General features: G+C 34.0%; 1 protein-coding gene across 8 annotated transcripts; it reads left to right on the forward strand.

Moving 5' to 3' along the window:
• The first annotated feature begins 6,192 nt into the window (after positions 1-6,192).
• Positions 6,193-10,511, forward strand: LOC133705379 (protein WVD2-like 7). Of its 8 annotated transcripts, none has more exons than XM_062130538.1 (9): positions 6,193-6,377; positions 6,692-7,471; positions 7,702-7,920; positions 8,053-8,096; positions 8,175-8,261; positions 8,349-8,445; positions 8,544-8,615; positions 8,874-8,987; positions 9,855-9,985. In XM_062130538.1, the coding sequence occupies exons 1-9, from the start codon at positions 6,330-6,332 to the stop codon at positions 9,858-9,860; spliced, it is 1,467 nt and encodes a 488-aa protein (XP_061986522.1). In that variant the 5' UTR covers positions 6,193-6,329; the 3' UTR covers positions 9,861-9,985. The 8 variants fall into 8 exon arrangements, with proteins under 8 accessions (XP_061986522.1, XP_061986523.1, XP_061986516.1 ...); XM_062130539.1 differs by having other exon boundaries at positions 8,877-8,987; XM_062130532.1 differs by having other exon boundaries at positions 6,195-6,377; positions 9,888-10,511.
• The last annotated feature ends 1,689 nt before the right edge of the window (positions 10,512-12,200 follow it).

A 12,200-nucleotide genomic window follows, 5' to 3' on the forward strand; every position in this document is an offset into this window, starting at 1 on the left:
CTGTCTTAAACAGCCAAGTTCAGTAGTGACAGCTTTCGCAAATATCAATTGTATTTTAAAATGGTGTTTTGAATATTATAAAAAACTTTATATACAATTTAAAATAATTAGTTAACATTTGAAAATATCTATGCATAACTTAGAACATTGTATTATATTAGTTTGACAATAAAAAAGTAGTGAAGTGAATCGTTGAAAAAAAAGATATGTTATACATCTTAGTGTTGACTGATGCTATTAGTGGTGGCGGTGGAAATGATATGTAGTGTGATAGAGAGAAATAAATGAAATTAGGTTAAATTTCAATAAAAAAAATAATTTATTGAAATACTAAAATTTCATAAACTTATTTATATTTTGAATTATTTTTTTATTATACATTGTTTTTTTTCTTTTTTACATTACCTTGTCTATCTTATTCAAATATAAGTGTATGCATGTGTGCATTTATAATTTGAGTTGTTTTTTTAATTTACACTAAATCTATTTTACATTATCACATCTATCTTATTCAAATATATGTATGTGGATGTGTGTAATTTTGACTAACTATCTATATAGATTTTTTTATCATGAAAAAAAAATCATTATAAATAAAATCTTATATTTGAATTGCTTCTTATATTTTTTTGAAGATGTTTTCTACAATCAATGCATATTCATTTAAATTCGACTTTTTGTAAAAAAAAATTATATAAATTTTTCTAAAATGGATTGATCCGATATCAGAAGTATTTTTCTTGTATTATGTTTAACAAAAAATGCAACACATGCATCTTATATTTATTTGATCAAACAAAAATAACTGGTATAAATATATTATATAGATTTTTTATTCGGAGTTTAATTTCTTGTTCAAAAAATATATCTTGTTATTTTGTTATATACAATCAAATCCAAAAAAAACCTTGAATATATATTGAAATTATTATCAATGATTAAATAAAAAAAACGATATTGAAATTCTTCAGAAATTAATTTCTCTTATTATTTAATTTTTAAGGAATCATAATAAATATACTAGAATCAACCAATCAGTCATTATCAGGTGTCATTTAGGAGAAAAACTATGCACAACAAATTCATTTAATCGAATGTGGTACCTGATATTCGACGCACGAAGTAGAGTGTATAAAATTTTATTTTCCTTTTCAGTGCATCCAGGGAGTCAAAATTAAGTCACGCCTTAGTGATCAAAGAAAGAAAAAAGAAATAAAAAATTAGTTATTCAATAGTGTGAACGGAAAACTTGTTTCAGGTGAAGATTTTGAGCGGTGATGGCAATAACTCTCGTATTTCATAATTTTTTTCTTTCTTGTTATCTGTTTCTGTCGTTAAGGAATTAAATATGGTGCAAGTGGAGGGTTGGGCGAAAGAAATTCAAGCCGTGGTTGAAATAAGAATAAATATATGCAAACAAAAACTAATCAAGACCTTGAGATTGAAGGAGGGAAACGTCATAATCGTTGTAGGGTAAACTGCAGACACAAGCTGGGGGACCGGACCAACAGTGGCTGGGACCATTAAGTGGTGAATTGAGACCTTTGAGAGAGACAGTACAAGAGAATGGTTTCTTTTACAAATCATGCAATGACAATACAACAGCTATACATCATTCTTTTGGGGGATGCATCTTGTCACAGACCCCATTTCCCCTCTAATCGCACCACCCTCTTTTGAGCTTTCTGAGTTCACCCTTATCATGCAGCCTTTTGGTTTCCAGGACTTGAACTTGGAAGAGAAATTTGGATAGAGCCCTTGTAATTGTGGGGGCTTTCTGGGTTTGATGTTTAGTGAGTTTTGACCGGTATATGGATTCTTGATGGGTTTGATGTTTAGTTCATTTGTCCCTTGTGTGAATGGGTTCAAGAATTCTGTTTCCCGAGACGGCCCCAATGGCCCAACATCATCATGACATGCCAGAACTCATGTGGCAATGTCGTACGAGCCTCTCGGTTCTTGCAGCTGATAACTTCAGTTTACCTCTCAAAATTCCAACCCACTTAAAATTCCGTGATAAGCCAAAAGAAAGTAAAATATGTAAAAGGCAGCATCGTTCTCCATGTCTGCTATGTAGTAAATGGGGCTCCGTGGGAGAGATTGGAGCATCTAGAGGCATGAGCTAATAATAAAAGGGATTACCAGTTTTGATTTCACTTTTAGTACTGGTTAGGTTAAAAATCATGGTAGCGTGAGACATGGGAGAGGAGGTATGAGAGAGTGTCGTTGGGCTAATTTGAAGGGCCAATGATCTGTGGCTGCTAAAACGAAGACCGGACCATCATGTTTGATTTGAATCGAGGATCCCCAGTACATAGGCGTGTCCTTCTTCCTTTCTGTTGGCTCAGATGTCAGAAATAGTACCGAGTAGTGGTTCCCGCTACAGATCATGACCACTTAAGCAAGGAGGAGGTCTTTTAATGTTAGCCCACCGAAAAAGAATAAGAAAACAAGCGGCCCAAGGAAGTGGAAAGCCCGGTCGAGCTGCTATTATAGCCCATGAAATTCTGCGGAAGTTACTGCGGCCTTGGCCCATACAAATAAAAACTACGTGGCATCTATCTTGAACCAAAACCAAAAATTACAAGGCTTTTACTTAGCCAGCTTCTGGACAGATGGTTGCTCTGGGAAGATCAAACCGTACAAGAGCCCATTCTGTTGTGGGTATTTTAGATGACAAATGGACCCGTACTTCATAGCTAGCAGCAAACCCTCCCCTCTGATTTTCTAAGGCTATGCTCCCATAATCCATACCTCCAAGGCTAACGGTTCAGACACGGTGAGTTCTGAGGTCTGAATAACTGGCACTACAGTTACACAATTCTCATGGCTCCCGAAAAATATTTGTCAGAATAGCTAAGCTATCAATCTCCAAATAAATATTTCGGTCTTCTTTCTGTGTATAAATTTCTTTTCTTGATTAATCCAATACCGAATTTCCTAAAAAATAAGAGAAATAGCGTCATCTTTTTCACAACATGAGTACTGGGGAAAACAATATATTGCATATTTAGCCATCTTAATTATAAAGGACCCGTTTCATGTTTTTGTTTTTTGTTTTTATAAATTATTTTTTCATATATTTTTTTTACAAAATAAGTGAAAAATAAGTTTTTTATACTGATTTAATTAAATTAAGAAATGTATAAAAATTATCGCAAGTGGTGTGTTGGCTCCAATATTAAAACCAACATAATCGTTATGAGCCACCTCGTTGGAAGCCATCAACTGAAAGAGATGGACTCGAATCAGAAATGACTCCCACCTTAATGAGTTTGGTCGGTGCTTACTTGAGCCCAATGTTCACATGATGTGGGCTCGGGCTTGGTTTCAAAGGACCTAACCCTCTCTTCTTCGTGTCTTGGGTGATCCCGCGTCTAATACTAACATAGCTCCTCGCCATCATGGAGCACGTAAAAAATGGCAAGGCATGCTAATGCTGTGACTGCTAACTTGAACGTCCCACCTTGCAAGTAGCTAGTGCAGCCATGCATGGCGAAGGTAATCATTTCACATGATTATGTAATAAACATATTCACATTATTAAACAATAAGTTCTTAGCTTAACTCACTCGTAAACCCACAAAGATAACGAGAGCTCACGTTCTTTCTTTCAACCTCTCATTATATCTTTATTTTCCCCGCAAACACACTCGAAGAACCTCCAATATTAAATATTGGAGGTTATTTGAGTGGTTAAAATACTTGTTTTTATAAGTGAATTTTAGGATTTTTGTACGTGGGTAGTCGAGTCATCTTACGCGCACCTTAACTAATTCATGGATCATAAAGTTAATGATTATGCAAGTATCCAATAATCTTAATGTTTGTGGAATTCAAACCAATAATTTCTAAAAAACAAACCTAAAGTCTGACTAGTAGAGCTGTACTCTTTAAAATTAAATAATTTTAAAATACTTGTATTTATAGGTGATTTTAAGGTTTAAATTTAAAAGCTATATTCGACCACTCAATCTCTATCATTAATCAATCACAAAAAGATCTTTTAAGATTTTCTTCAAACTTCGTCAATAAATAGTTTAAATATGTAAAAATAAAACAGCATGGTAGTGATTATAAAGAAAACAATGGTTTGGGTTATTGTAATACGATTGGGATGTAAAGTGGCGGTAATGTTGATGATTTAATATAATGTGTATATAAAAAATAAATAGAAAACCACTAAATATTTCATTTTAAAAATCTGCTTTTCAAAATTATTTATAAAAAATAAATATAAGAACAGTTCAGTCGTGTTTATATATTCATATAAGGAAAACAAGAAAACAGGAAACCTCAACTATACCGAATCAGAAAAATGTTACTATTTCATAGGTTATTCTCAACTATCATTTAAGAATGATGGCAAAGCTATTAGCGCTCCGCCATGGAAAACTCGGGAAAAGTAATGTTTGGAAATGTGGTTGTGGCTGTGTTTTTAAAAAGGTTAATTTTTTTTAAAAGAATTTAATATGGTTTGTATGTTTTGGATCGTTTTGATGTATTAATGTCAAAAATAATTTTTTAAAAATAAAAAAATATCATTAACATGTATTTTAACACAAAAAATTATTTTAAAAACTGACTCCAACAACACTGCCAACCAAAAATGGTGGAATTGGCACAGCTTTATAGTATAGCAGGGTGGTCTATCAAACTGATGTGGACGATCAGGACCCCCTAATCTAACGGCTCTAATCATTGCATCAATTTATGTTCCGTCATTTATCTAAAAGTTTCAGGGTCCACCCCAGGTGGCCCTCTTCTATGTTTATCTTTTACAAAGTTTTAAAAGTGGCGATGATTATCATTTTGATCAGCTAACAAAGAAAACACACTCTCATTTTTTGTTTCTTCTATTTGTCTTCCTTTTTTTTATTTAAATTAATATAGATATTAAAGTCAGCTTACATGTACTTTAACTAATTTTACGAGTCTTAAAATTAATGATCATATAAATTTTCATTAGTCTTGATATTTATAAGACTCGAATTGATAATCTTTAAAAAACAAATATAATACCTGATTAGTTGAATTAAAATCTTCAAAATTATTTCTTCCTCCATTTCTTTCTTTTACGGAAGGAGGTCTCTTCAATTTCATGTTAAATTTATATATTTATTTTTTAAAAAAGCACAGATTCGTCCACTTGTACAATATTATATCTTTTCCTCTTTCATTTTTATTTTGAGCATGAGATAGGTTAGCCGGATTGGCTAATCACTTCTATTATAATGTATGAAATTGTAGTGGTGAAGAAAATAATATTTTATGTTGTAATAATAATTGTTTTTTAAAATATATTTTATTTAAAAATATATTAAAATAATATTTTTATTTTTAAAATTTTATTTTTAATATAATCATATCAAAATAATTTAAAAAAAAAACAAAAAAATCATTCATAAAAAAAAAGACGGTTGTAAAACTAGTGAATAATCCTTGCACATGCACATGTGGTGGTTTCGCGTTCTCTTTTCCATTTCTTTAGAAAATCATATATTTACTGGAAATATAACAAACAATAATTTCATTTATGGTATTTTCATTTTTTTATAAGATTTATAATGTTGATGATAAAACAAAATAGATCACACGTGCAATATATAATATTCACATGAAGTTATTACACACATTATGTAAAAAACGTAAAACGAAGTTATTACTGTGCTTTTAATATTTCAATTGAGTAATTAATTGATTTCAATTGAAATTGTTTCAGCCTTACTATATATATATATATATATATATATATATATATAAATGAATATGATGACACTTTCTTACTATTCTTTTATATATTTGATAGTAAATTTTATGTAATCAAGTCTTAAGAATATAATATATCACCGATATATTAAAAAAAAAAAATTATGAAGAAAGATGATTATCTTTTGAAAACATGATAAAAGCCATGACCACTACACAATTACAAATTGCAACAAGGGACCCCATACCACGCACAAAACTCTCTCAACTCAAGACAAAGCTGGAAAGTCAACGATCTATTCAACCGCCAAGTGGTATACGCCGTTAGATTGATTCAAAACCGAGCCGTGGATCCTCAAATCTGAACGTCAAAACTAACGGAGGGTAGAGAAAAACAAAAAAGAGAACAAGACAAAAAAAGGACAACCGGCACATGACATGTCAGGAGATGGATGGGTGGATCATGATTGATCAACTTTTTAAGCTAAGCAAAAGCATCCCCTTACAGTTACTCTTACCTGAAACAAAGAAAAAAAAAGGTGTCAAAATCAACTCATGTCTTTGCTACTCATCCCTACCTGATTATTACATTACAAAGTTTAGTGCTTGATTTAAAAGTGATGGCGGCAGACTTTCAAGAATCATTTAGCAGCAGCATTAGCTTTCAGGTACCCAATCTTCTTCCTGAACATCATCTAATTATTTCTCAACGTGTTGTTTATTTATTTATCAGTGACTAATTTTACTTGAAAATTATGTGGATTATTAAGTTGTTCTAGTATAATGTTCTTTCTTTTTTTGGGGGAGTCATCAAACTGTCTTCTTTGGTCTGAAGAAAGAAAGAAAGAAAGAAGAGATCTTCTAGTTCTGTGATACTCGAGGGTTGTTTGCTTGAATTTGTTTTGCTCCTTTGCTGTTCTGCTAGTGAGGTTAAGTTGTGAACTTGTTAAGATCTTAATGTCTACTGGTTTGGACTGGACAGGCAGATTCTTTGCACTCGTCCATATCATTTGGAAGATTTGAGAGTGAGGACTTGCCTTGGGAGAGAAGATCGTCTTTTTCTCACAATAGGTATCTCGAAGAGGTTGAGAAATGCTCAAAACCAGGTTCTGTATTTGAGAAGAAAGCTTATTTTGAAGCCCATTTCAAGAAAAAGGGTATTCTGCTACCAGGTTCCTTTGATGGCCTAAATGGTAGAGGATGCCAGAACGGGGAAAATGAAAATGATGGTCATGAAAACTTGGGTCAAGGAGAAGAAGATTATATTTTGGATGGAAGTTGCAATTATTTTCATTCTGAAGATGATGAACTGCTGGAAAATGTGGGCTTCAACGGATTTGATAACGGAAACGACGGGGGCGAATTTGAGTATGTACATGACGAGAATCATCATGCTCACTTTGATGAGAGTCCTGTAGGTTCTGAATATCACGGAGAATGTGAAGTCATTGAATGTCAAAAAGAGGATCCTGTTGTTTTGCCTTCTGAATCTCGCTTGGAAGCTGCTGTGGACGATGCTGATGTTTTGGTCAAAGGCGTGGATGAAGATGTTAAACCTGAGGAAGTACATCAAATTGAAACCATGCGTGATGAGTTGTATCTCAACAATGACAAACAAGAAATGGGAATGAAATATAACCTTGAGGCTAATGCTGCCAATGTAGATGAATCGTCTACGGAGATTGATCTGTCTCCTAAATGCGGAACAACCAAGGATCTTGACAACACTAGTGCAGGGCATCGACAAAATCTTTCTCCGAAGGTGCTGAAAAATAAAATATCTACTTTACAATCAATAGCTAGTCAAAGCAAGCACACATGCACACACACTCACACAAGAGCAACAAAATGGCGGTAAATCTTGCATCATGTTAGGTGAAATCCAGGCCTATATGCAATTACCATTAACTTTTTTGTTGTTATTCTCGCAATCATTTTATAATCATGGTAAGTTGACCTGCGATTTACAAGTCTTGATATTTCTTATCCTAGTCGAGAGCTTCTGATGAAAGTAAATCTACGAAGCCCAGAATGAAGTCTCTGATTAATGGCAGTCAAGTCCAGAAGATCCTTGACAACGTCACAGAAACTGCTGCAAGAAATCAGAATGTAAGAGAAAGAGAAACACCACAAAGAGCAAAATCAGAAAAGCAGTCATCACGAACTGCCACTCCTACTAGACGTGTGTTGCATAGAGCTAAAAACAAAGAGGTGAGCATTTCGATTAGTTTGAAATCGATATTCTAAACTTGCTGATCTTTCATTTTCATTTCGACTTCATATTTAGTTAAAGCAGCTCTTGATATTGCTTTTATGTGCTTCAAAATTTCTTTTTATACTCAGAATTCTGAAAGTGGCAATTCAAGGATACATCCTGTGAATAAAAGGTACTCGCCGTTTCTTGCAAATTGCAAACCTGCTTCTTCCATGGTCTCGGACTTTAAAATGTCCAAATTTTTGTGCAGTGAAAAGGAACCAAGAGTGAAGAAATTTGAATCTCCATCCTCTAGATCAAAAAGAGTTGAACCTATTGCTCATCTAAGCCCAAACAGGTCTGTAACATTTATCATCAGTCGACATTATAATGTTTTAACATATTTCATTTCCTGGACTTAAGATATAGAGTAATTGTGACGCAGAACTAAGCAGAATGCTAGTTCAATAAAGCCAGACACTAGGCCAAGTGCCTCAACCTTCAGTTTCAAGAGTGATGAAAGAGCAGAAAGGAGAAAAGAGGTGAGCAAGCTTGCTGCTGTTTGAAATTAAACTGTTCCGTGGCTAGCAGTGAGATTTATATGCTTAGTCATTTTCTCTTATGTTAAATAATTCATCAGTTCTATATGAAGTTGGAAGAAAAATGGCATGCTAAGGAGGCAGAAATGAATCAGATTCAGGCAAAAACACAAGTACGTAAAAAATTGTCCAATAGCTCTGGCTTTTGTTGTTGTCCATAAGTGGATTGATATTGTACATTGGCTATTGGGACTTGCGATACTTGTCTGAGTCATCTAAAAAGCCAAATTTAATAATACTCTGAAATTTTCTAATTGTGCCATGGATCATCCCTTAAGGAGAGTGAAGCTTAATAATGAACTAAAGCAGCCATCTATAATATATCTTTTCAAGACTTCAATTGATATCAAATGAATGCATTACTGTTATAGCAGGAAAAGACGGAAGCTGAAATTAAACAATTCAGGAAAAGCCTTAATTTCAAAGCTACACCCATGCCTTCATTCTATCATGTAGCTGTACCACCGGCCTCCAATGAAAACAAGGTACAAACCGTACAATAGCATTTTTGGCATTTTGCCTTTGTCTTACTTTAGCCTACATTTATTGCCAAAAAAGTAACAAATCCAATCTGTCACGTTGAGTTGGTATATGTGTGGATTAGCTATTGTGTTGTTTTTTTATTTTTTCTGCTTTCCAATTACAAGTGATCTGATCGTAATTATTGTAGAAATGAGATCAGCATATTATCTTATGTAATCTTACGCTTTTTGATTATTTGATTTTATTCTCAAAACTCTTAGAGTGTGTTTTACCTTGATTTCACTTGTGGAATTGGTTTGCTTATTGTTTTGCTTAATGCATGTCTCATCAACTTAATTTGTTATGGATCTTGCCAGCAGTATATATGTGTGCCCGCATATGCAAGCACATGTTAACAGGTATACATTGTTGTTGAGAAAGAACTATCTAGTTGAAAAATCCATTATTTATGAAAGGAAACTAATATAAACTGAGAAAGTTGAAGTTGAAAAATCCATTATTTATGAATGGAAGGGGAATTCTATATGCATTTTCTGCTACAAGTTAATAATAGCACGGTAAGAGAAAAGGTGTGAGGAAAAAAGTGTTCTCAAGGATGGCATGCCTTGTTGTCAGAGTATGGCTATAGGGATTTTATGAGAATGTCACTAAATTAGCGTGGCTTTCATCCTAAATCAATAATTATATTCTCTAAAATATATTTTTCCACTCCAATATCTTCACAGCTCAGCCTCAAGCTCTTCTTTGTTAGCTCCTGCTTGACCTCTTCTGTGTAATTTTTCAAACTATGACCCTAAATGTGATAATTTGTTCTTTTCCTCAAGCAGTTTTGTGTTTTTGCTGTCTGAACTTACACTATTAGTTGGCAGAATTAAAGCCAGCCTTTTGCACTTCTATCTCAGGCTTCATTATCTAAAACCAAACCAGCTAAAGCACGGCACAAGTCAACAAGTCCAGCGAGTGGAGCTGCTGCTAGGCCACAATTACTTTCCAGGGCCGGAAAAGACCAAGCCCTCTCTGCTAATGAATTTGTGAAAACAACTATTCAGCCTGAACCCTCAGAAAGAACCGATCATCCTCCAACAAAGGTTTCTGAAGCTCTCGATACTTCACCAACCAACAATAGCAGGCACAATCCAGAAGCTCTAACTAAAACTGGTGTCACTGGTAAGAACGAGAGAGGAGGGAAGGTGAAGGATCCTAATTTCCAAAGGCATCGAGTATCAGAAAATACCAAAGTACCAAAAGACCCAAAGTTTGAGGGAAAGGCAAAAATGGGAAACCACAGAAGTAGCAGTGAGATGTTGAGGAAAAGTATAAAACGCATTGGAAGTGAAGGTAATTCTGGAATGGGACATCTAGCTGTTGGTGTAGCCTCCTGAACTGAGCGGTTGTGACCATTTTCGAAATATACTACACATTTGTATATCAAGGTATTGTTAGCATGTTTGGTACCATGAATTTGAATACAATTCCAAGAGAATGAAGGTCATATTGGGGTGGGGTGAGACCACACTTGTTCTTTATCAGCAGCTTTGAAATGACAAATCTCAAGTCAACTATTAATGGCATTTTCCTCCATGCGTGCAGCGAAATCTACAACGAACCCAGAATAGGTAATTAAGAACGGTGGCATGTTGTCTGACAGTTCTTAAATTTGCCGGTCATTCTTGCCATCTCATCAACAGTAGTTAGTCTAGTGATTTAAGGTAATAAAAGCACATTGCCTCTTGCATCATGTTCTGTCCCGAGCATCAAAAAAGTGAAAATGGGATCGTAATGTTAGCAAACTATATTGTAAAAACATATATGCTATTTGATTTCCCCCCCCCTCAAGTATAATGAACTATGAGATGACCGTTGTTTATTTGATGGAGATTTTGTTTACTAATTTATTAAAAGAAAAAAAAAATCAGCCAACGTTTCTGAATATGGATTATATGTCATGCTCCAGCTTATAACGGTCCGTATCAACTCAAAAAATTCTGTAACAAAGCACAATAAACTAAAAATAGAGATAGAAGATATGCTGGGAAATTATGTGACGACCCTTGGACGTATCACCCTCAAGCCAACAGAAACAACCCGATGCAATAGAGGCAGCTGGATGACGCCTCAAGTCTGTAACTTTGGGTTTTTGCATGCCAAACTTGACTGACAGCTCTTGAAGTTGTTCTTTTCAATTATTGAAATGGTGGGAAAAAAATTCTCTGATTGGTGTTTATTTTGCTAAAGGATGTGCAGTGATGTCAGAGAAAGTGAGGTTTCTGTTCTAATAAAGCAATCAGATTTAACCGTATAGGCTAATATGCACATAAACAGTAGGACCCAGAAGACATATCCTTTGCAAATTTAGGCGAGTGATGATGAAACGAGGTATTGCTGCAGACAAGAGATATAAAGCTTAACCTTTAAGATTAATCTACTAATTCCAGCCTTGCACAGTCTTCAGTGTTTGCTTGATTATTTAAGAGAATTTGGGATTTTTGAAATCAGAGCCGGCGGCTCAAGGTGAAAAACACTTTGGGCAAAACTATATATATATATATATATATATATATATATATATATATATATATATATATATATATATATAAGTTCTTAGCAATCTGTATATTATATTTGTGATTTTTTTATTGAGTGAAAGTAATTTTTATTTTATAAAGTATAATTGATAAATATACATAATTTATTTTCGAGGCTTTTTATTAATTGAGGTCTTGGCAATCGTTCAAGTGACCCTCCCTTGGCTTAAGCCGCCTCTAGTTAGTTTCTTACGATTCTAGAACGAGAAATGATAGATATTCTTCCCTTGAAAGGAATTCCATCCTTGCTGAACTTGTAGATAAGCTTCACATGAACGGTGAATCATGAATTGTGAGACCCATTTTATAAAACGCCAAGGAGTAATCCAATGCAAAACAGACAGAACTAAACTGAACTAACCGGTTGAAAAGATGAAGTTCTCTTCTCTCTCTCTCTTTGTTTTTTTGTTTTGTTGCTGAACAGGAGGCTCGATAAAAGTTAAGACTCCATAACAGGGTTCTTAAATCTCCATCCATCCCTGTTAAAAAGTGTACTGGTGTTTTTTTTTTAAAGTATAATCAGGAAAAGAAAAGAAAACAATACTACTAGCTAGCGTCATGAGTGTTCTAGCTATATAGGAGCCCATTCAATAATGTTTCAACCCCGCCACCATGATTCATACAGCTCCT

This window comes from Populus nigra, chromosome 10 (assembly GCF_951802175.1).
Source record: "Populus nigra chromosome 10, ddPopNigr1.1, whole genome shotgun sequence".
NCBI lineage: Eukaryota > Viridiplantae > Streptophyta > Magnoliopsida > Malpighiales > Salicaceae > Populus > Populus nigra.

Bases quoted from the DNA above. Each gene is read 5' to 3' on its own strand.
- LOC133705379 (XM_062130532.1), top strand. From the start codon at position 6,330: ATGGCGGCAGACTTTCAAGAATCATTTAGCAGCAGCATTAGCTTTCAG. The intron at 6,378-6,691 runs GTACCCAATCTT...TGGACTGGACAG, and splicing joins GCAGCAGCATTAGCTTTCAG to GCAGATTCTTTGCACTCGTC. The intron at 7,921-8,052 runs GTGAGCATTTCG...TTTTATACTCAG, and splicing joins ATAGAGCTAAAAACAAAGAG to AATTCTGAAAGTGGCAATTC.